Here is a 22,553-nt window from a genome sequence, read left to right on the forward strand (position 1 = left end):
TTAAAACACTTTTACTTTTTAATAGGCAGAATTTTACGAAATGTCAGATTGACCCGTGGAGCCAGAATCTTCTTTCGGACAGGAAGACTGTGGTACCAGTGGGTATTGGTCGGGTGGTTCATCATAAGCAAACTGCCATGGGCCAGCTGAAGTTGGACCACCTCCACCCTCCGCAAGGGGTTCTTCCCTCGAGAATCTTTATGTCGAAAAAAGAAGTCTCTGCAGGCGCCGAAGGAGACAGAGGCGATGGGGCTCCCTGGAGCCAGCTCTCTCTCGTCATCTCGGTGTTCACCAATGTGGTCACAGCCATCTTTATATCTGCAGCGAGAAAACAAGTACAGTTCATAAACACAACCCTTTCTTGAGATGCACCAACAATGGCCCGCTCACGTTCTTACACGGTGTGAGGCAGCACTACGTGCACAGCCCTCCCTGTCGTGCTTCCACAAGGGCTTGAGAGCTTCATCTCTGGTTCTAAAGATGAGCCAAGTCTGAAACATTTTCACTTTATCTAGTCCTATTTGATCACGTGCTTTAAAACTTAACATACCAAAGAAGCCAAAAACAAGCATTTAAAGAGTTGTCCTGGTTCGTGGAGCAGATAAAATGGTTTTTCCCTACACTTAGAATAAAATCCATATTCCTTGTGCAGTCTGGTCCCTTCCCACCTCTGAGTTCATCCCATACCCTTCCCCTCATTTACTGCCTTCCAACCATTCCATGGATTTCTGCTCTGTAGATACTCCAAGCTCCCGATATTCCTCAGGTGTCCAGGTGACTTGTTCACTCTCTTCCAACGTCACCACCTCAGTGAGCCCTCCTCTAACCACCTCATTTAAAGCTATTGTCCCCTGAACCCGGAGTTCTCAAAATGGGTGATAATGAGCTCGAGTCTGGAGACTTTTGGGTGCCATGACGTGGGTGCTCCTCGCATCTAGTGGGTGGAGATGCTGCTCAACACTTTTAAGCACAGGACAGCCCCCATCACAAAGAGTTACCCGGCTCAATATGTCAACAGTCCTGCTTTTTAGAAACACTGCCCTGCAGTCAGCCCCTTCCTGATATCAGTCATTCTCAGTCAAATCAGCCTGTTTAATTTTCTTCAAGACACTTAGCACTGCCTGAAATGATCTTGTTCAATTGTTTGTTCACCAGTTAATCACCTCTCACTTCCCAGAAACACTGCTTATACTGCTTCACTGCTCAATTCCTATACGTTAAAGAAGTATTTGTACAAATGAATAAAATATTGTAGCATCTTAAATTCTCCCTTTTGGATGAGAGAAGATTTACAAAATCTAGTCCACTACTTTATAAAAAAAGGAAGGTAAAACCCAGGTAGGGTGTCACCTGTTGATAAGCACAAAGTTGAAGGTCCATCCAGTCACGCGTGAGACACGATCCCGGACACGCTCTAGGACTGGGATCCAGGGCTTTGGAGACAGAGTTAGGCCCGAAAACGTGTAGGTCATCCCAGCATCACCGTATGTCACTTGCTTCCTGGGCACATTGTGCCACTTCCCAAACACTTGCACCTTGGCCAGGGCACCTGCTCAGATGAAGCACATGGTGAATTCCAACCCTCTGAACCCCTCAGATCAGACCTGCTCTCTGAGTCTTCAGGACTGAAGGGGAAGTAAAACAGGAATAACGTTTCGTTCAATGTCATTTAATGCCCTAACTGAGGACCCCCTCCTCAAAATTCCTGTGGACTGCTCAAAATGTTCATGTAACAACAGTGATTCCTGTCCTACATTTAGAGAAACAGTCCTAGTCCAATATATATTTTTAACACTGTAACCTAATTGCCTTAACTAGAGTAGAAGAAAAATATATCAAGAGGCTTAAACTCGAGCACAGTGAACTCTGGTCATACACTAGGGTGGCTGTGCCACTGGTGGGGGCTGAAGGCCGGTGGCTCCTTGAAGGGTGGGACTATGGCAGCTCAGGTTTTAGGCTGGACACTCCTGTGGACTTTTCAAAGTGTTCTGTCAGATCCCTGGGTGCTCATCACAGCCTAGAGCAGTGGTTCTGAGTGTGGTCCCCAGATCAGCAGCATCCACATACCCTGCAAACTCTCAGACACTTGACCCTGGAGATGGGACCCAGCAAAGAATTCTAACAAGCCTTCCAGGCAATGCTGGGTCACTGATACAGAGGAATTACCTGGCTATTTGCCTCTCTCCCAATGTACCAGTGGTTCTCAACCCTGGTTTACGTTACAATCACCTGGAAGCTTTTTAAAAACACTGATGCCCGGCTGCGCTCACCCTAGATAGTGATTCAGAACCTGACATCATTTGTTTCTGTTTTAAACTCACTCACATGAATCTGATGAGTAGAATCTGTGGGGATATTACTGAGAATCAGGGAGTCATCTGTAAGCTCCCAGTACAGAGGCAATCCTATTTTTTTCCAAATCCATATCCCAAGAGCCTAGCAACTGGTGTGGCCCAGAGAATATTTGGTGAATCAATTAACCAACCCATCAGTAGCCAATGGCTCCTGAGTTCAGATTTTTCTAAACAAGCCTTCAACATACTACCACAGTCCTCTACTTACCTGTGAAATATTCTACTTCTCTCTCCAACTCTTGGAAAATCTCATCTGCCTCAGCTCTACGAAAGAGAATTGTGTAATCACAGTCCAGGCCCTCAGCCCGAATGTGCCGCCAGCTGGGGCTTGCCAAGGGGGGTCCATCCTCCAAGGCTTCTCTCCTGGGCCTTTTGCTTGTGGTTTCCTTCTCGCCTCCCAACGTGGAGGTACCTTCCCCTGTATGCTCTTGCTCCTGCCCCAAGTTTCCCTCCTCACCCTTTTCCAAAAGGCACCTTAAAGTCCCCTTCACCAGGAATTTGTCCATCCTGTGTCCACAAAGTTAGACCTGGGCATCAGAGCGAGAGGCAAAGAGAAAGGGAGAAGCTGCCCAGGCTATCCCTGATGCCAAATCTGCTCAGCAAAGCAGTTCCACAGCCACAGTCCTCCTCACCATATTTAAGTTTCCATTTTTAAGTTTAAAGCCATGTCCTAGAAAAGAGGTAGAAGATGTTAACCTGGATGGACGCTTCGGGCTTATGTGGTCAACAGCCTCGCAGACTAGCCGGCTAGCCGGCAAAACCCAAAGTGCCTGCACCCCACTCCCAAGCACTGAATTTTTTAAGTTCTTCCAGCAACTGGCATGCCACAACCAAATTTGGAAACTATGACTCAGTCTAAACCCTTAGTTTACAGTGAGGGGGAAAGGGTTTTCCAAGACAGAAAGCAGTGCCACTACCTCGCGGTTCCGATACTCCCTTTTCACCATCCCCCCACACCACTGTTACAATAAGTAGTAGTAGTACTCAAGTGGATGACAAACCACTGAAACATGGTCAAACACGCTGAATTCTGATAGAAAACAAGAATCGTAACACGTGCGTGGCCGGAGGTTGTGGTGAGCGTTCTCTTTAAAATCTCAGCACCCGCGCTGCACCCAATCCTGCAAAAGCTCCACAAGGGGCGGGCGGAAAAGACAGAACTCTCCCGCACGCCACAGCTTCCGGGTAGATTCCCGCTGCACGCTGGGAAAAGCTCCCGGACTTTGCAGCCCGAGGCGGTGGGAAGCCCGGCGCCCCCTGTTGGCCTCTCCGTGCGTTGCAGGCATTGCCGCGTTTCAGCTTAGTATCTTCTGCGACTGTTGAGGATCATCTGTGATTTGCGGATTGATGTTCGTTGTTGCCTCTCACTGGGAATGGTCTTGGTGTCCTGACAGGGCGTTGCGCTACCTGCATATTATCATGGGCAGGAACACGAGTTCTGTCGTCAGACCCCTGCTGGCTTCCATTTCTGTCTCCCAGACTCTCTAGCTGTGTGAGCCCCAGCAGGTCACTTAACCTCTCTGGGCTTGCATTGCTTCATCTGTTGGGGGAAGGGGAACCACAAAACCTAGGTTCTGAGAGGGCCAGAAGGATTAGAGGATTGGATGGGATAATGTATAAATAAATACTATTTAATGCTGATTTAACTCCCACAGCAACCCTGTGGATAAGCACTTTTTGTGGCTGAGAGTTGGAGAGACTTGCCGGAAAAACAGAGGAAAGATGAAGGAATAGAATGAATGAAACAGTAAATAAACGGGCCCCCGAGGGCCATTCCAAACCCCGCCTCACCCGGGGGGCGTCCTCTAGTAACCCTTCCCGCACATGCGCACCACGCCCTCACCGCCCCCCGCCCCAGCATGCGGTCGGAGCATGCGCGGGTCTCTTGGCGCCAATTGCTGACCGCCGCAGACCCCAGTTTGGCGCGCGCTCGCTCCCTCGTCAGCTCCGGGATGATAGGCCAGAAGACCCTCTACTCTTTCTTCTCCCCGAGCCTCGCCAAGAAGCGACGCTCCCGCAGCCCCGAGCCGGCGGACCCGGGGACCGGCGTGGCGGCGGTAGCTGAGGAGAACGGGGATGCGGCGGTGAGGAGCGGCCGGGACGGCTTGTGGGGTTGGGGCTGGAGGCAGGGAAGGGGAGGCTTGCGGCGGGGCCCCGCTGCCGTGGGATGGCAGGGACGGCTCCCCGACCCAGTAAACTGAGGGCTGCTGTTGAAAACAGCCTGCACATGTTCAAAACAGCCGCCCAAATCTCTCATCGGCGGCCATGCCGAGGGGCCAGCCAATGGGAGCGAGCCTCGGCGCCCGAGGCGCCAATCGGCGCGCTGCCGGCCCGCCCTGCTCGGCCCGCCGCCCAATCAGGAGGAAGGGGGCGGGGTGCCGGAAGAGGGACTTTTTTTTGCCGCGAAAAGGCCGCGTGGGGCGCGTCGGGGCGCTGGGCCCCGCGGGGCGGGAACCTCGGTGCGCCGGCCCCCTCCTCTCCAGACTCGGGAGCCCGCGGGTCTCCCTTACAGCCCCCCGCCCCCAACTAGGCTTAGCCCCGGGTTCTTTTTCCCGCCGCCGGGGTTCGCTCCCACCTGACCCTCTCGGCTGAAAGTTGCACGAATGGGGATTGTCTGCAAACGGCCCTTGGGCTTGATCCGGAAGCTGCTGGCGCCTCGGGGAGGGCCGCTGCAGCCGGTGACGCGCGCCTGTGGGCTCCGCCTGCAGGCCAGCCCCGCCAAGAAGGCCCGGGCCGGGCCCGGCGAGTCGGACACGCCGCCCACCTCGCCGCTGAGCCCCGAGCAGTTGGTCCGGATCCAGAGGAACAAGGCCGCGGCCCTGCTGAGGCTCGCAGCCCGCAATGTGCCCGTGGGTTTCGGGGAGACTTGGAAGAAGCAACTCAGCGGAGAGTTCGGGAAACCTTATTTCATAAAGGTAAATGTGGAAATGGACCTTCCGTAAAGGTAAAAGGGGAGGCTGCTGGCGCTTTGTCTTGCTAGTGTAGCGGGTCGCGCCCGCCTTTTACCAGCTGATCCTTCGTAGTTTCCTATCTTCCCCTTTCAACCGTCCTTTTCAGCTAATGGGTTAAAAAAAAGCCGTGGTGTTTGGGGTCGGCACTATGTTAGTTATGGTTTTTAAAGGTTGTAGGTTTTATTATTGTTTTCCAGCCCTCTGCAGAATGGTTCTTTAAAACAGCCACATCCTCAGTTAAGGTGGGGAGAGAGAACACCTGCAAAAAAGTTGTTACTCATTGTCCTGGCAAGAGCTTGACAAATGACAGGGGGCACACACAAAACGAAGTGTGTACATGGATGGGCCCTGAATGGGTGAGGAAAGAACTCTTATCATAGCCTCGCCCTGTTCCTCCTGCTTCTGTCAGGCCTCGTGTCAATCCACTAAGTCAGTCTGCTCTTCAGGAAAGATTGTTATAGTAAATCCACACACCAGACTGAATGAAACCTGGCCGGGCCTTTGGGGGGGCGGGGACAAGGCAACGAGCAAATCAACCTTGACACAGCCCAAGGAAAGAAAGATGTGATTAAACAATTTCAGCGGGATGGAGGGCAGGTACTGTTTGTTCATTTGTTGTTGGGCTCTTTAATAAATTTGTATATAAATGTGGCCAAGAGGTAGGTGATGCTTCAAATAGCTTGCGTTAAGAGTCTTTCTTGCTGAATTCTTGTAATTTCTAGTGAGAATCTGATTTTAAATCTAGTTTATCTTTATATCAGCTAATGGGATTTGTTTCAGAAGAAAGAAAACATTATACTGTTTATCCACCCCCACACCAAGTCTTCACGTGGACCCAGATGTGTGATGTAAGAGATGTAAGTACAAGTTGTTGGTGAATTTTATTAAAAGAGGGGAGGGAATCAGATAATATTTCTTAATTAGGGACGTAAGTGAATCAAGTATCTGTGATTCAGCAATAAAACTGACTATATTTTAGCCTATATGTATGTACTCTTTTTACCATGTGCTACTTATCTAACAACAACAAAAAATAGGCATGTGTCTATGTGCTCTCCTTTCTTGTATTTTATTTCATCTCAAAAGCAGCCACTCATTGCTGTTAGCTTTTATTGTGGTGTGAATGAGGAAACTGAGGCATGAAGCAGTTGAGTTGTTTTCAGCTTGTCTAGTCAACCCCATTTTGATTTCTCGCCGTCTTTCTGTCTGTGTAGTTGGCACACCCAAGCCCTTGACTTAAGGCTAGGACCATTCCACTATCCTCTTGACAAATCCCTTTGCTTTATTTAGCTCATCCTACCCAATGGCTGCTGATCAGAGGCTGCTTTCACAGCAAGGTCCTACTCAAAAACTTGTCCATAGCTTCGCATTCTGTGAACTGTGAAAACTAACCATGTAACACCCTCAATAACTATGGCCATGTCCTCTTGTCCAGCTTCACCCCTACATCCCCTTCTCCTACTTCAGGGTTAGAAAATGCAGTCAAACTCCTTTATTTCTGTCTTTTGAAAACAAGCTAGATCCATCTTTTTTTTTTTTTAAGATTTATTTATTTATTTTCCCCCCTTCCCCTCCTCCCTCCCTACTGTTTTTGCTGTCTGTGTTGTTTTCTCATTTTCTCTCCTCTAGGATTCACCAAGATCTGATCCTGGAGACCTCTGTTGGAGAGAGAGGTTCCCTGTCAGTGGTGCCACCTCAGTCCCTGATTTCTGCTGGCTTTACCTTGACTCTCCCCTTGTCTCTCTTGATGCGTCATCATCTTGTGCAAGGCACTTGCACTGGCACTTGTGCAGGCGCTGACTGGCTGCATGGGCACACTTTCTCTTCTTTTTCACCAGGAGGCTCCAGGGCTCCAACCCAACTTCTCCCATATGGTCGGTGGAGCCTCTTATCAGTTGAGCCACATTCGCTTCCCAAGCTAGATCCATCTTGAAGCACCTCCTTGAAGCCTGATAGCCATGGCCTTTGTGATCTGGTTTTCCTGTAAAACACCAACATTTTGTTTAGCATTTACTTACACTGGAGGTTTTTTGGTCTTGTTCTTGTCCTTTTTTTTTTTCTCTTTTCTTTTTTTAAGATTTATTTCTCTTCTCTTCCTCCCCATTGCCTGCTCTCTGTGTCCATCGGCTGTGTGTTTTTCAGCATCTGCTTGCATTATCTGGCGGCACTGGGAAACTGCGTCTCTTTGTTGCATCATCTTGCTGCTTCGGCTCTCCGTGTGTGCAGTGTTACTCCTGGGTGGGCTGCACTTTTTTCACGCGGGGCAGTTCTCCTTGCGGGGAGCACTCCTTGTCAACCCTACGCAACCCTACACGGGGATGCCCCTGCCTGGCACAGCACTCCTTCGCATGTCAGCACTGCACGTGGGGCAACTTACCACACGAGTCAGGAGGCCCTGGGGATTGAACCCTGCACCCTCCATATGGCAGGCAAACGCTCTATCAGTTGAGCCATGTCTGCTTACCCTTATCCTTTTCCCTACTCCATTTGAAGGGGTAGGCAGGAATTCTGTAATTTAATAATTACTTGCTAATTTAAATAGAAGTAAAATAGGTGAATAAACCATCTTGATAAGGCACCCATGCCCAGTTCTTGGATTCTTAGGAAATGTCCCAATTTGCATTTTAAAGCAACAACTTTGGATATAGCTCCTTGGGGTTTTTTGTTTTCCTCTTTGTTTTGTTTGTTTGTTTTGAGGTACCAGGGCCCGGGATTGGACCCGGAACCTCATATGTGGAAAGCCAGCACTCAACCACTGAGCCACATCAGCTCCCCTGAGTTAGTGTTTTCATTTGTTTTTTGTGGGGTTTTTTTTGTTTTTAGGAGGCACCGGGACCAAACCTGGTACCTCTCATGGGAAGCTTAAGAGCCACATCCCATCTCCTTGTTTTTGAAGTTAAAAAAATAAATCCTATTTTTTAAAAAAGATTTATTTATTTATTTAATCCACCCCCCTGCTCCCCCGGTTGTCTGTTCTCTGTGTCTATTTGTTGCGTCTTGTTTCTTTGTCCGTCGTCAGCGGCGGGAAGTGTGGGCGGCGCCATTCCTGGACAGGCTGCTCTTTCTTTCGCTCTGGGTGACTTTCCTTACGGGGCGCATTACTTGCGCGTGGGGCTCCCCTCCCCTGCGTGGCAGGGCACTCCTTGCGCGCATCAGCACTGCGCATGGGCCAGCTCCACACGCGTCAAGGAGGCCCGGGGCTTGAACCGCGGACCTCCCATGTGGTAGACGGACGCCCTAACCACTGGGCCAAATCCATTTCCCCAATAAATCCTATTAAATTCAGAATGAGTTTGCTCCATGTTTGACTAGTATGTCCTGTTTTGAATACCAATGGTCAATACAAACAAGAAATATTTAAAAGAAAAAGGATCATTATCTTTATGCCAATTCCATGCTGTTTGGACCACTGTGGCTTTGTAGTATGTTTTAAGGTAAGGCAGTGAGGGTCTTCCCACATTGTTCTATTTTAGGATGTATTTTGCTATTCTGGGGCCCTTTCCCTTCCCAATAAATTTGGTAATTGCCTTTTCTATTTCTGTAAAGTAGCCTTGGAATTTTGATTGATACTACATGGAATATATAAACCACTTTGGGTAGGATTGACATCTTCACAATACTAAGGCTTCTGATCCATCAACACAGAATGTTTTTCCATTTGTTTAGTAGGTCTTTGATTTCTTTTGGCAATGTTCTGTAGTTTTCTGAATATAAGTTCTGTGCATCCTTAGTTAAATTGATTCCTAGGTATAAAGTCTTTGTTGCTATTAATAGTAAATAGAATTTTTTTCTTTTTTTTTTAAGATTTTAAAAAAAAATTTATTTCTCTTCCCTTTCCCCCGCCCATTGTCTGCTTTCTGTGTCCATTCGCTGTGTGTTCTTCTGTGTCTGCTTGCATTCTTGTCAGCAGCCCTGGGAATCTGTGTCTCTCTTTGTTGCGTCATCTTGCTGCTTCAGTGCCTCTCCTGGGAAGGCTGCGCTTTTCTCACGTGGGGCGGCTCTCCTTACGGGGCGCACTCCTTGCGCGTGGGGCTCCCCTGTGCAGAGGACATCCTTCTGTGCATCAGCACAGCACGTGGGCCAGCTCACCACACGGGTCAGGAGGCCCTGAGTTTGAACCCTGGACCTCCCATATGTTAGGCGGACACTATCAGTTGAGCCAAATCCGCTTCCCAGGAATTTTTTTCCTGATGTCCTCCTTAGATTGTTCATTACTGGGGTATAGAAACACTACTGATTTTTGCACAGTGATCTTGTGTCCTGCCAGTTTGCTGAACTCTTTTATTAGCTCTAGTAGCTTTGTGGTAGATATTTCAGAATTTTCTAGATATAAGATATCATCTGTGAATAATGAGAGTTTTACTTCCTCTTTTCCTATCTGGATGCTTCCCCCGCCTCCTGCCCCGCCCCTTGTCAATTTGCACTAGCTAGAACTTCTATTGTGTAACAGTAGAAACAGTGGGCATCCTTTTCTTGTTCCTGATCTTAGAGGGAAAGAGTTCATTCAACCTTTTCTCATAGATTATGATGTTGGCTCCGGGTTTTTCATATATACCCTTTATCATATTGAAGAATTTTTCTTCTGTTACTATCTTTTGAAGTGTTTTTATCAAGAAAGGATGTTGAATTTTGTGGAATGCCTTTTCTGCATTCATCAAGATGATCGTGTGTTTTTTCACTTCGATTTGTTAATATGGTGTATTATATTGATTACCTTTCTTGTGTTGAACCATCCTTTCAGTAATAAATCCTATTTGGTCATGGTATATAATTCTTTTAATATGCTATTGATTCTATTTACAAGTGTTTTGTTGAGAATTTTTGCATCTATGTTCATTAGAGAGGTTCATCTGTAGTTTTCTTGTGTCTTTATCTGCCTTTGGTATTAGGGTGATGTTCGCTTTATGAAATGAGTTGGGCCATTTTCCCTCATTCAGTTTTTTGGAAGAGTTTAAACAGAATTGGTGTTAATTCTTGAACTGCTTGGTTGAATTCACTTGTAAAGCATCTGGTCCTGGACTTTCCTTTGTTGGGAGAGTTGTGAAGACTGATTCTAGCTCTTTAAATGTGATTGGTGGGAAACGGACTTGGCCCAGTGGTTAGGGCATCCGTCTACCACATGGGAGGTCCGCGGTTCAAACCTCCAGCCTCCTTGACCCGTGTGGAGCTGGCCCATGCGCAGTGCTCATGTGCGCAAGGAGTGCCCTGCCACGCAGGGGTGTCCTCCGTGTAGGGGAGCCCCACGAGCAAGGAGTGTGCCGGTAAGGAGAGCCACCCAGCTCTAAAGAAATTGCAGCCTGCCCAGGAATGGCGCCGCCCACACTTCCCATGCCGCTGACAACAACAGAAGCAGACAAAGAAATAAGATGCAGCAAAATAGACACAGAAAACAGACAACCGGGGGAGAGGGGGGGATTAAATAAATAAATAAAGCTTTAAAAAAAAAATGTGATTGGTTTGTTAAGTTCTTGTATTTCTTGTAGCCTCAATGTAGGTTGCTTTTGTGTTTCTAGAAATTTGTCCGTTTCATCTAGCTTGTCTAATTTGTTGGCATACAGTTTCTCATAGTATCCTCTTAAGATCCTTTTTATTTCTGTGAGGTCAGTTGTAACATCCCCTCTTTCATTTCTAATTTTATTTATTTGCATCTTCTCCCTCTCTCTCTCTCTCTCTGGTACTAGAAGTTTTCAATTTTATTGAACTTCTCAAAGAACCAGCTTTTGGTTTTGTTGATTTTCTCTGTTTTTCTGTTCTCACTTTCATTTATTTCTGCTCTAATCTTTATTATTTCTTACCTTCTGCTTGCTTTGGGATTAGTTCTTCCAGGTGTTCAGTTAGGTCTTTATTTTGGCTCTTTCTTCTTTTTTGATATAGGCATTTAGGGTTATAAATTTCCTTTTAGCATTGCCTTCGCTGCATCCCTTAAGTTTTGATAAGTTGTGTTCTTGATTTCATATGTCTCGATATTTACTAATGTTTTTTACAATTTCTTCTTTGACCTACTAATTGTTTAGGATCATATTGATGTTTTAGGTCTGGCTTGTTTATTCAGGTTCTCTGTTTCCTTGTTGATCTTCTGTCTAGTTCTATCTAATGATGTGAGTGGTGTGTTGAAGTCTCCAGCTTTTATTATGGAGATGCCTTTTCCTCCTTTCAGTTTTGCCAGTTTGCCTCGTGTATTTTGAAGCACCCTGGTTAGGTGCATATTTATGAATGTTCTTTCTTCCTGGTGGATTATCCCTTGTATTAATATATAATGTCCTTCTGCATCTCTTAAAACTTTTTGCATTTAAAGTCTGTTTTCTCTGATACTAGTATTGCTACCCCTGCTCTTTTTTTGGTTACTGTTTAATGGAATATCTTTTTCTAACCTTTGATTTTAGCTGATTTGTATCCCTGGATCTATGGTGAGTCTCTTATAGACAGCATGTGGATGGCTTATGTTTTTGAATCCATTCTGTCAGTCTATATCTTTTTATTAGGAAGTTTAATCGATTCACATTCAGTGATATTACTGTAAATTCAATATTATTATTTTTTGAAGATTTATTTTTTATTTATTTCTCTCCTCCTCTCCCCCACCCCACCGCCCCAGTTGTCTGCTCTCTGTGTCCATTCACTGTGTTCTTCTGTGACTGCTTCTATCCTTATCAGCAGCACTGGGAATCTGTGTTTCTTTCTGGTATGTCATCTTGTTGTGTCAGCTCTCCATGTGTGCGGCGCCATTCTTGGGCAGGCTGCACTTCCTTTTGCGCTGGGTGGCTCTCCTTCCGGGGCACACTCCTTGCGCGTGGGGCTCCCCTGCGTGGGGGACACCCCTGCATGGCAGGCACTCTTTGCGCGCATGAGCACTGCGCATGGACCAGCTCCACACGGGTCAAGGAGGCCCGGGGTTTGAACTGCAGACCTCCCATGTGGTAGGCGGACGCCCTATCCATTGGGCCAAGTCTGCTTCCCTGTAAATGCATTATTTACTTCCACCATGGTATTTGGCATAAAGATAGGCATTGATCAGTGGAATAGAAATGAGAACCTAGAAATGGACCCTCACCTCTACAGCCAACTAGTTTTCAGCAAACCTATCAAGTCCATGTTAACAAGATAAAACAGTCTCTTCAACAAATGGTGCTGGGAACGCTGGATGTCTATTCCAAAAGAATGAAAGAGGACCCCTCTCTAACTCCCTATACAAGAATCAACTCAAAATGTATCAAAGACCTAAATGTAAAAGCCAGGACCATGAAACTACTAGAAGAGAATGTAGGGAAGCACCTTTAAGATCTTATGGTAGGTGGTGATTTCTTGGACCTTATACCCAAAGCACGAGCAACAAAAGAAAAAATAGATAAATGGAACCTTCTCAAAATGAAACACTTTTGCACCTCATTAGACTTTGTCAAAAGGGTAAAAAGGCAGGCTACTCAATGAGAGAAAATATTTGGAAATCACATATCCGATAAGGGTTTAATATCGATGATATATAAAGAAATGTTACAACTCAACAATAAAAAACAAATGACCTGATTTAAAAATGGACAGAAGAATAGACATTTGTCCAAAGAAGAAATACAAATGGCAAAAAAACAAAACAAAACATGAAAAAAGTGTACATCATCACTAATGGTTAGGGAAATGCAAATCAAAGCTACAGTGAGATATTTTACAGTTATTAGAATGGCCACTATTGAAAAGACAGAAAGCTTATAAGTATTGGAAAGAGAATGTGGAGAGATAGGAACACTTATTCACTGTTGGCAGAAATGTAGAATGGTCCAACCATTGTGGAGAAACTGTTTAGAATTTCCTAAGGAAATTGAATATAGATTTGCCTTGTTACCCAGTAATACCGCTACTAGATATAAATACCCAGAACAACTGAGAGCAGTGACATGAACAGACATTTGCACACTGATGTTCATAGTGGCGTTATTCACAGCTAAAAGATGGAAACAACCCAGGTGTCCATCAAGTGATGAAGGAATAAACAAATTGTGGTATATATAATCACCATGGAATATTATGCAGCCATAAGAAGAAATGAAGTTGTAATGCATATGACAACATGAATGAACCTGGAGGACATTATGTTGAGTGAAGCAAGCCAGCCACAAAAGGACAAATACTGTATGATTGTGCTGTTATGAACTAAATATGATTTGTGAATTCATGGAGTTAATAACTAGAATATAGGTCGCCAGAAAATAGTATGAGTTTAGAGAATGGAAAGTTGAGGGTTATTCTCTGTCGAATTGGTGAAAACGTTGTTTGTAAATCTTTAGAAATCAATAGAAATGGTGAAAGCACATCATAGTGTTTGTAACTAGCAGTGCTAATATATGGGTGTGACAGTGGTTGAAAGGAAAAGTCTAAGGTCACATGTATTACTAGAAGGAAAGCTGAAAATGTAACCTGGGACCATATAGCATAGCAAAACCTCATGTGAAATGTGAGTATGGGTAATATTGCTTATGTGACTCTTCGCAACTGAACCAAATGTAGGTTAACATTATAAGATGTTAATATCAGGCAACAATACAACAGAAGCAAAATATGGACAGTATTGTATAGTAATATGTGAGTAATCTTCCATTAAGAATTAAAAAAAAGGAAATAGAGTAAGTAAAAGAAACTAGACAAAAGGTACTATTTGACTCTCTATCTGTAAAAAATACAAATACAAATAAATTACAAGGACAGAAACCATAGCAGCTGTGTACGGTAGGGGAAGTATAGAGATGGATAGGTAGTTATTAAGGGATAGAACTTTTTTTGTTTATTATTACTGGAATAATGAAAGTACTCTAATGGTGATTGAAATGATGAATGCATGGCTGTGGGATGTACTAGGTGCCATTGATTGTGCACTTTGGATGGACTGTGTGCTTTATTATGTATCAATAAAATTGATTTTTATAAATAAAAGGGGATAAAAGCATTAAGCCTGTGAGTCTCCTAAGAACAGTGAGCCGAGGGCGCTTCTTTGCTGACAAGCATATTGAGAGCTTGGGGAGGTTAAGTAGCTTGTCCAAAGTCATCACTCATCCAGGGGGCCTGCCTCCAACCCCCTCCAAGCCCGAGCGATTCCCTGCTGGGATAGGTTGCCTCAGGATGGAGAAAATCCTGGGGACAGTGTGTGCATCAAAGGGAGGAACAGAGAGGCCCACACAAGCTTCCTGGACATGGAACATCTGGAGATGGATTTTGTGTGTCCCCTGTGGAGGAAAATTATAAGAAGGAACATTATGGGCAGAAGCATGAGAATGAAGGAGAGGTGGGTGGGCACCAGATCAGAGGGCCCACTACCACCCTATATTTCAGCATCGCATTTTATTGCTTACTGCCACGGCCCTTTTGACCTGGCCTCATGGGAGCACAGGCACCCTCATTGCTGGTGGGGAATTTGAATTGCTTCATTTCCTTGAAAAGCAATACGACAAATATCTAAGGATTAAAGTACACTTACCGTTTGATTGGCAGATCCACTGCTCTGGATGTATTCTATAGAAATAAAAAGCAAGAGTATATAAGGATATATGTTTTAGGTTGCTTACTACAGTGCTTTTTGTCATGGAAAATTTTTGTAAAGAGTCTGCCCATCAGTGAATGAGTTCTCTATTGACTTGAAGAATACCCAAAATGTATAGCGTGAGGAATATAAAATATACGGTAGTGAGTACAAAAACCCCAAATAGATAGGTAATTAAAAATGGTTAAGTTAGAAGGGGATAGAGATGACTGGGAGATAATCTCTATAAGTTTTTGGATTTTTGCACTTGTTAAGAGGGCATATCAGCTTCATAATTTGAAAATGAAGGCTGTAAGAGCAAAGCTGATCCCAGCTTGTTTCAAAAACCTGTGTCAGGAGGAGGTGGGGCAGTGAGGTGAGGTAGATGATTTTGAGTAAAGGATAAATAGATAATTGAAAGTAATAGCGGCAAGTCAGTTACTGCCTTCTTGAGGGAGGGTAGGAGGGCTCTTCTGTATTGGTTAATGGTCAGCCATTAATTGCTTAACATCTAAATTAATGGTGTTCATTTAGACTGCCTATGATATGGTATTGCTTAATTTTTTTCCAACTGGTATTCACAGGTGAAGGTTGTCATCCTTGGACAGGATCCATATCATGGACCCAATCAAGCTCATGGGCTCTGCTTCAGTGTTCAAAGACCTGTTCCACCTCCACCCAGGTATAATTGCTTTACAGATGGTGCAGGTGCAGGTGTGATTACTTTCAGATGTGTGGTTATAAATTACAGGTTCCACTCTTGGGATACATTCACTAGCCTTTGGAGCAGGATTTCTCTGCCTTGGTCCTCTTGAGTCATGGAACCAGATCATTCTTTGGGCCTGTACTTTGCACTGTAAGATGTTTAGCCAGCTGCCTTCCCATAAGAGCCCAAGTTGAGACACAAAAGGTTCTCTAGACATTGCCAAATGTCTATAGAGGGCAAAATTGCTCCCTATCAAGAACCACTGTTTTGGAGGACTTTGTATATTACATATATAAATACATAATCTATAAAGCTATAAAACTGTTATCAGCATCAGTTGGGAGGGGGCAGATTTAACTGACAGAAGAAATTACAGCATTAACCTCATTTCTCAAGAACAACAGTGATCCAAGTAAGATAACATGTTTGGTTCATGTTATAAATACACACTCACAGGATTCCATTGTCTTTCTTCCCTGCTAAGCCATGGCTGAAGGAGAAGAGGAAAAAATGGGGACTGTAGAGGCCATTTCTAATCGTTGCCATTTGTACATTGTGCTTTCCTGGGGCCGACTTCATAGGCTTTCATTTCTGATCTTTTCACACTTACGTTGGTCCTTATTGAATTTTCAGAATTATGCTTAAGATTCTGTTTTTCTTCTGCTTTCAGTCTGGAAAACATTTATAAAGAGCTATCTACAGACATAGATGGTTTTGTTCATCCTGGTCATGGAGATTTATCTGGGTGGGCCAAACAAGGTAAATCCACCACTGCTAGGTGTATTTTGGACTGATTTCAAATTTTCTCCTTTCCATCCTGCTTGTTTATCTTTTTAAATGATAGCCATGAAGAAGCAAAGAACACTAATAAAATGCATACTTGGTTTAAGTAAAATAAGAACCCACTTTACTCTGCAGCCAATGTTTTCTTTCATGTTTAATCATAATTTGACAGGAAATTTTGTTCCTTTATTTTGAAAATTTATCCACTCCAAGAGTCTTGACTTCAACCACTCAGAAGGTGGCCTCACTCTTCTCATTTTGACACAGGGGTAGTGTGTGTGTTTAACTGCTACCAGGGGACTTTTAAACTTTTTTTTTTTTAAAGTAATAACTGTCTTCCTACAACCAGGATAAGGAAAGAATATGTACTCTTTGGTTGTTTTTTGCAGTCAGTTTGATTTTGATTCAAAATTTTCATCTACTTTTTGTTTATATTTTCTGTGTTATTTAACATCAAAACAATTATTTCTGATGATGACTATAATGCATATGCACTGTAGAAAATTTGGAAGATGAAAAAAGGGCAGAGATGAAAAATAAATGCCCTCCAATCTCCTTACCCAGAGATAACCTCTGTTCACACAGTAATGCTTTATGACCTGATTGCAAACGTCTATACTGTTTTCCATTATGCCTACAGTTCATCATGTGTTGAGTCCTCAATGTTGGGTGTTGGGGCTGACTTGTTTTAACCTACTTTTAACTTGCTTCTTCGGTATATGTTCATAGGTGTTCTCCTCCTCAATGCTGTTCTCACTGTTCGGGCACATCAAGCCAATTCTCATAAGGAAAAAGGTTGGGAGCAATTTACTGATGCAGTTGTGTCCTGGTTAAATGAAAACTTGAATGGCCTTGTTTTCCTACTCTGGGGCTCTTATGCTCAGAAAAAAGGCAGTGCCATTGATAGGGTATGTGGTTTGGTTTTTTTTTTTGTCTTCCCCCCACCCCAACACTTAAACCAGTTTAGGGAATTCTAGGAATCACTATTATGTGGTCCTGGAAAAGCTGTCAAAAATAAATCTTATTTTCCCTTAAAACTTGTGATTAGAGTTGAGTTTCCCATTGGAAATTGAGTCGAATTCAGACCAATTACAGGAATGATGCGTTTTGTATGAGAAAAGCAACTGACCGACTTCGCATTCAGTACAGTCAGTAACTTTTAGTTTGCTGAAGGCTGCCCAAGCAATATGTTGGCTTTTTATAATGGGAATTTAAAAGGTTAAAAGCGAAACAGTTCTGAGACTGTGAAGTGTCCAAATCAAGGCATCACTGAGATGCTGTCTCACCAAGCTGCAGCTGTGGGTGATCAGGCACATGGCAGGGCACACTGCAGTCTGCTGGTCTCTCTGCTCTCCGCTGGGCCTCTTCTCTTCAACTTCAAGCTGCTCCATGGGCCTTGCCTCTCGGGGGCCCTTTCCATGCCCCTGTGCTCTGCTGATTCTGGCCTCTGGGAGCTCTCTTGTCCCTGAAGCTTTCTACTATGGGTCTCTTGTTTTCAGTCCTCCATTCATAAAGGACAATAGCAAGAGGACCAAGACCCATCCTGGCCATTCAAAGGGTCCTACACCCACGGAATGGATTAGTTTAAGAACATGATTTTCTGGGGTCTGCAGAAGACTCAACCATCATAGTAATATAAGCATAAACTCGCTGTGCTTATAGATGATACAGAGCTCCCTGGATATCATTTATTGGGCAAATTTTGTGATAACTGATCAGACAGGGCAATTTTGTTTCCAAGGAATTTCAGAGCATATAGAAAACAAAAAATTACACTTAATCACAAATTTAACTTCCCCATGAAAATACTACTGATCACTAAACCTGAGCAAATACCCAATACGAGTTCTTTACTGCCCTATATCCCCTGCACAATTTACTGTCCTCCTGTTTTTCCTGATTCCAGCAGTGATAGCTGGTTGTGCTGAAAAAAAACCTGAAAGTCATTCTTGAGTCATCTGCTTTCCCTCACCCTCTTAAATTCAGTCTTATCAGTAAATCTTTTTTTCAACCCTGCCTCCTAAAACCTTCCCAATCCTGCTGATTCTCGTAGTCACCACTGCTACCGCTGGCTGAGCCACTGTCAGTGCTCTCCAGGATGACTGATGGACTAGAGAGGATGATGGTGGAATGGAGGACCAGTAGTAGAGGGACAGAGAGGGTAAAAAATGACTAGTGTTACCTGGGGCAGCTGGGAGAGAGGGTGAGTTGGGAAGTGAGAGTGGGAGAAGAAATTGTAGAGTAAATTCTTCAATAAGCGAAGTAAAGGGATTAAATGAGGTGATCTCAAAGTAGGTTCTTGTTTATCAGTAGGAGGTAACTGGTTCTTATATCTGCAACATACCGAACCCCTACCATGTGTCCAGTCAAGCATTTTTCTTGCAGAATCTCATTTAATATTCTCACAAACACTCTGAGGGGAGGAACACATATCTCCCCATTTTATAATTGGGGCTCAGAGAGGGGAAGTCACTTGCCACAATCACAGTAAATGGTGGCACTTTGGGTCTGTTCAGCAGTTTGATGCCTGGGTAGGCCTGTGGGAGTGCCCGTGTGTAGTCGTTCAACAGGTGAGTTGTACTAGAATCCTAAGCCAGTGGGAGAGTTCAGGTCTACAAATTATTGCCTTTACTCATGTCACCTATTTCCTACATATTCTCATAAGGAATTTTGGTTGTATTTTTAAATTGGGGTTTGTCAAAGGTAATAATAGAGCCACATGATTAAAAATAAATAAAAAGTATATCAAGGTACATAGTGAAAGGTCTCCCTACCATCCTAGTTGTGGTCTGTTCAGTTCCCCTCCCTTGCCTGGGTAAGCACTGTTTTTTATTTCAGATGTATCCAGCCAGTATCTCTTTATAGATATACAAGCAAATAGCCATAGAGCATGTAAATCAGATTGAAAAAGGTTTTATGTGAATGAACAAGATATTTTTGGGTGCTTTCACTTTTTTTAAGGAAGGGAGTAGTAGAAAATCTTGTATGAAGGAACCAACTGTTAACATCTGATTATCAGGGGGCAGATGTAGCTCAGTGGTTGAGCGTCTGGCTTCCCATGTGTGAGGTCCTGGGTTAAATCCCTGGTGCCTCCTAAAAAAACTCTGATTTATCTAGGTAAATAAGAAGTGTTTATAAGAGTAATTTCTAATCTTCATGCTTTAGGGCAGTTTATGATCAGCAACTCTGTTACCTCAGTATAAAACATATTCTATGTGTTTATAATGTTTATCATTTAATTGACCATTAAAACCAAGTTACCTTTTTCCAACCCAGTGTCTCTCCTGCATACTGGATCTATATTGTCGACTATCTCCTTGTAAGTGACACATAGGCACATGAAATTCAACATGTTCCAAACTAAGTTATCCTTTCCTCATTCATTTCTCACTATACTTGCTGCTCTGTACTCCCCAACTAAAAAAGAACCTCCATCTGCCCAGTTGTGCAAGCCAGAAACTTTGTGTCATTCTTGATCTCTTTCTCTCCCCTCCCCCTTATCCAGTCATCAGTATCTGTATTCTTCCTTCTTTCCTTGCTTTCTTTCAAATTCATCCCCACCTTTCTACTGGTCTGTCTCCACCTGAACTATTCAACTGCCTTCTGGCTGGTTAGTCTTCTTGCTTTCCATTTTCCCCACCCTGGTTTATTCTTCACAGGCTAAAAAGCACATCAATTACATCACTCCTGCTAAAAATCTGATGCCTCTGGGATACAGTGAAGACCTTGACTTAGGCTGACAAGGTAGTTTCTTGGTGCTGGCTCCAGCCTGCCTCCTGTTATTGCCCTTGGACTGAGCTGAGGGCAGGGATGTTTTGAAAAACAATTTTGTTAGATAGTTTTTATTTAAATACAGGAAAGAATAAAGAAGAAAAAAATGATTCATAATCTCCTTGCTCAGGGAATGGCAAGTTAACGTTTTAAAAAAATCAAAGTAGTAATTTTTGTGGTGATGGTTAAAATGGTATAGACAGTTCTAAAATGGGGAGTAAAAACTTTCCACTGTTGCTTTCCCCTAAAGGAGGTATTATAAATAGTTCTTGGATATTTTCCCTGCCCCTCCCCCCCAATTTTTTTAATGCATTTAATGCTTTACCTTGATTTTTTTCCCCCACTCGATGTATTTTAGAGGTCTTCCCATATCAACCAATGAGGCTTGACCTTGTTCTAATACTTAAGCAGTGTTCCACTGTAAGAATTCTAGAAAGATCTCTTTAGCCAATTCCATAACAATGAATTTACATTAAGTTTTAGCTACTATAGGCACTGCTACAGGAAACCTCCTTATACATACATCTTCATGTAGGTTTTTACATCCTGGTATCCTTTAGCAAATACACTCTCAGTGTAATTGCTGAGTCCTAAGGTGTGGGCACTAAAATATCTAGTAGACACTGCCACATTGAGGACCAAGACTGGTCCTCTGCAAGCTCAGAGCCTAGCTAAGGTAGTTTTTTTGTGTGTGTTTGTAGGCTTTTTTTTTTTTTTTTTTGACATACCAGGGCCGGTTTTGAAACCAGGACCTTGTATGGGGAAGCCAGCGTTCAACCACTGAGCCGTATTGCTCCCCTGAGTTTGTTCCTTCATTGGTTTGTTTGTTTGTTTTTGTCTTCAGGAGGCACCGGGGACCGAACCCGGGACCTCCCATGTGAGAAGCAGGCTCTCAACCACTTGAGCCACGTCTATTTCCCTAAGGTAGTTGCTTTAAAAGGAATTGAGTGAATGAATAAATGGATTTATGTTCTGGTATAGAAAAGGTAAACAAACTTTGGAAAGTAGGTGAATTTAGAGAGAGCAAAGGGAAACTGCACAGCTATCTTATTAAAGTGCAACAGTCGTCCTTATTTTCTGAGGCCCACAATATGTTTTTTTTCTTATTCTCCCTCATCTCTTGCAGAAGCGGCACCACGTGCTACAGACAGCTCATCCCTCCCCGTTGTCGGTGTACAGAGGATTCTTTGGATGTAGACATTTTTCTAAAACCAATGAGCTGCTGCAGAAGTCTGGCAAGAAACCCATCAATTGGAAGGAGCTGTGACCCTGAGCTAAGAGGGATGGTCTCCATTGGTGTTTTTTTGAGGAGCTGCTTTTGAAATATTCATCAGTTGTGAAGTTGAATTGAAAAAATAATTTCTCTAGTAATTGCATTAAGCTCACAGCTGCTGTATTAATGCAGCTCCATCCAGCCAGCCAGAAACAGCAAAGACTGGCCCTGTGACTGGTGAGCTTTCTTTGCAGTGTGGCCTTGGCCTACAATATGGTGCCAAAGAAACTTCTGCAAAGCCAAATACTGGATCAAATACTCCTCTTTTCAACCTTCTTCATCTCCCTTGCCTTTAGGGTAAGGAAGGGAAGATATGCACCTTTTTAGTATGGCCACAGTTTGGTTCCTGCTGCTACTTATTTTTCCCTGGTAGATTAAGCTTTAGGTTTATAAGGCGTTTGGTGTTCTCATTTAGAAAGGTTTTTTGTGCCCAGTCCTGTCTTACATTCTCAGCTGGGTACACCTGTCCCCATGACCTCAAGGAGAGAGGGATGGCATTTTCCAAGGTTTCAAAAATCTGGCCCAGAAATTAGAGATCAATTTCTTGATAATAATAGAGGTGAAAATTGCAAAGGGATAATGCTTGGTGAGTCTTAGCAGATGGGCAGCCGCCAAGAAAAATGAGATAGGTCCTGTTTATACTTTGGGTGTTGCTTAGAATAAATGGTGGAAATTGAACAAGGAAGAGGAGAAAGGTGGGTTTTTTCCCCTATGTTTATACTGAATTAAGAGTTTTGAAGGCAGCGAGACAGTCAAGTGCCAGGTTTTTTATGGTTTGCAATCAGTTTGGGACGTGCTTTTCTGCAACACTGGAGATTTTTACTTTTTAAAAAGATATTTATGTTTGTTTTTATTCTTTGTTTAAGAAACAATCTTTATTAGGTCTGCACCTCCATGCTTGATCTTGTTAGAGATGCTGTTTTGCTGTTAACATTGGGTTAGAGTTAACCCTGCCGGGAGTTTGGTAATAAAGATTGTTGACATTTCACTTGGTGCGCAAGTGCCCTTCCTCAGCGTCAGAGTCAGCTGGCTCTTGGCCCACAACTTTTACCCAGACGCACTGACGCCCTTGTGCTGACCTTGCTCTGCCCTTGCACTTGAGTCCCAGCGCCCAGCTGGCAGGGCTCTGCAGACCCTGCCCTACTGTGGTCCCCATGGCAACCATTGTAGGCTGGAAGGGCCGCCTCCCCTGCATAGCCCTTCTTCCTTC

The 22,553-nt window shown here is 43.9% G+C and overlaps 2 protein-coding genes across 2 annotated transcripts; one reads left to right on the plus strand and one right to left on the minus strand.

Moving 5' to 3' along the window:
- On the minus strand, window positions 1-5,004 carry ALKBH2 (alkB homolog 2, alpha-ketoglutarate dependent dioxygenase). Its single transcript, XM_058281519.2, has 4 exons — window positions 4,930-5,004; window positions 2,563-3,761; window positions 1,351-1,549; window positions 1-318 (listed from the first exon to the last, which is right to left on the minus strand). The coding sequence occupies exons 2-4, from the start codon at window positions 2,858-2,860 to the stop codon at window positions 12-14; spliced, it is 804 nt and encodes a 267-aa protein (XP_058137502.1). The 5' UTR covers window positions 2,861-3,761; window positions 4,930-5,004; the 3' UTR covers window positions 1-11.
- UNG (uracil DNA glycosylase) lies at window positions 4,282-22,331 on the plus strand. The gene is made up of 7 exons (XM_004470187.5): window positions 4,282-4,438; window positions 5,063-5,269; window positions 6,067-6,162; window positions 15,395-15,492; window positions 16,187-16,275; window positions 17,029-17,207; window positions 21,197-22,331. Exons 1-7 carry the CDS (start codon window positions 4,307-4,309, stop codon window positions 21,335-21,337), a joined length of 942 nt encoding a protein of 313 aa, XP_004470244.1. The 5' UTR covers window positions 4,282-4,306; the 3' UTR covers window positions 21,338-22,331.
- Window positions 22,332-22,553: the final 222 nt, after the last annotated feature.

The sequence above is a fragment of the Dasypus novemcinctus genome, chromosome 19 (genome assembly GCF_030445035.2).
Source record: "Dasypus novemcinctus isolate mDasNov1 chromosome 19, mDasNov1.1.hap2, whole genome shotgun sequence".
Classification (NCBI taxonomy): domain Eukaryota; kingdom Metazoa; phylum Chordata; class Mammalia; order Cingulata; family Dasypodidae; genus Dasypus; species Dasypus novemcinctus.

What these genes read in the sequence shown, in the direction of transcription:
- ALKBH2 (XM_058281519.2), bottom strand. Translation starts at nt 2,860, where the DNA reads ATGGACAAATTCCTGGTGAAGGGGACTTTAAGGTGCCTTTTGGAAAAG. An exon ending in AGAAGTAGAATATTTCACAG is followed by an intron (nt 1,550 to 2,562) that starts GTAAGTAGAGGA and finishes TCATCTGAGCAG; the next exon opens with GTGCCCTGGCCAAGGTGCAA. An exon ending in AACTTTGTGCTTATCAACAG is followed by an intron (nt 319 to 1,350) that starts GTGACACCCTAC and finishes TTCTCGCTGCAG; the next exon opens with ATATAAAGATGGCTGTGACC.
- UNG (XM_004470187.5), top strand. Translation starts at nt 4,307, where the DNA reads ATGATAGGCCAGAAGACCCTCTACTCTTTCTTCTCCCCGAGCCTCGCC. An exon ending in GGAAACCTTATTTCATAAAG is followed by an intron (nt 5,270 to 6,066) that starts GTAAATGTGGAA and finishes TCTTTATATCAG; the next exon opens with CTAATGGGATTTGTTTCAGA. An exon ending in CCTGTTCCACCTCCACCCAG is followed by an intron (nt 15,493 to 16,186) that starts GTATAATTGCTT and finishes TTCTGCTTTCAG; the next exon opens with TCTGGAAAACATTTATAAAG.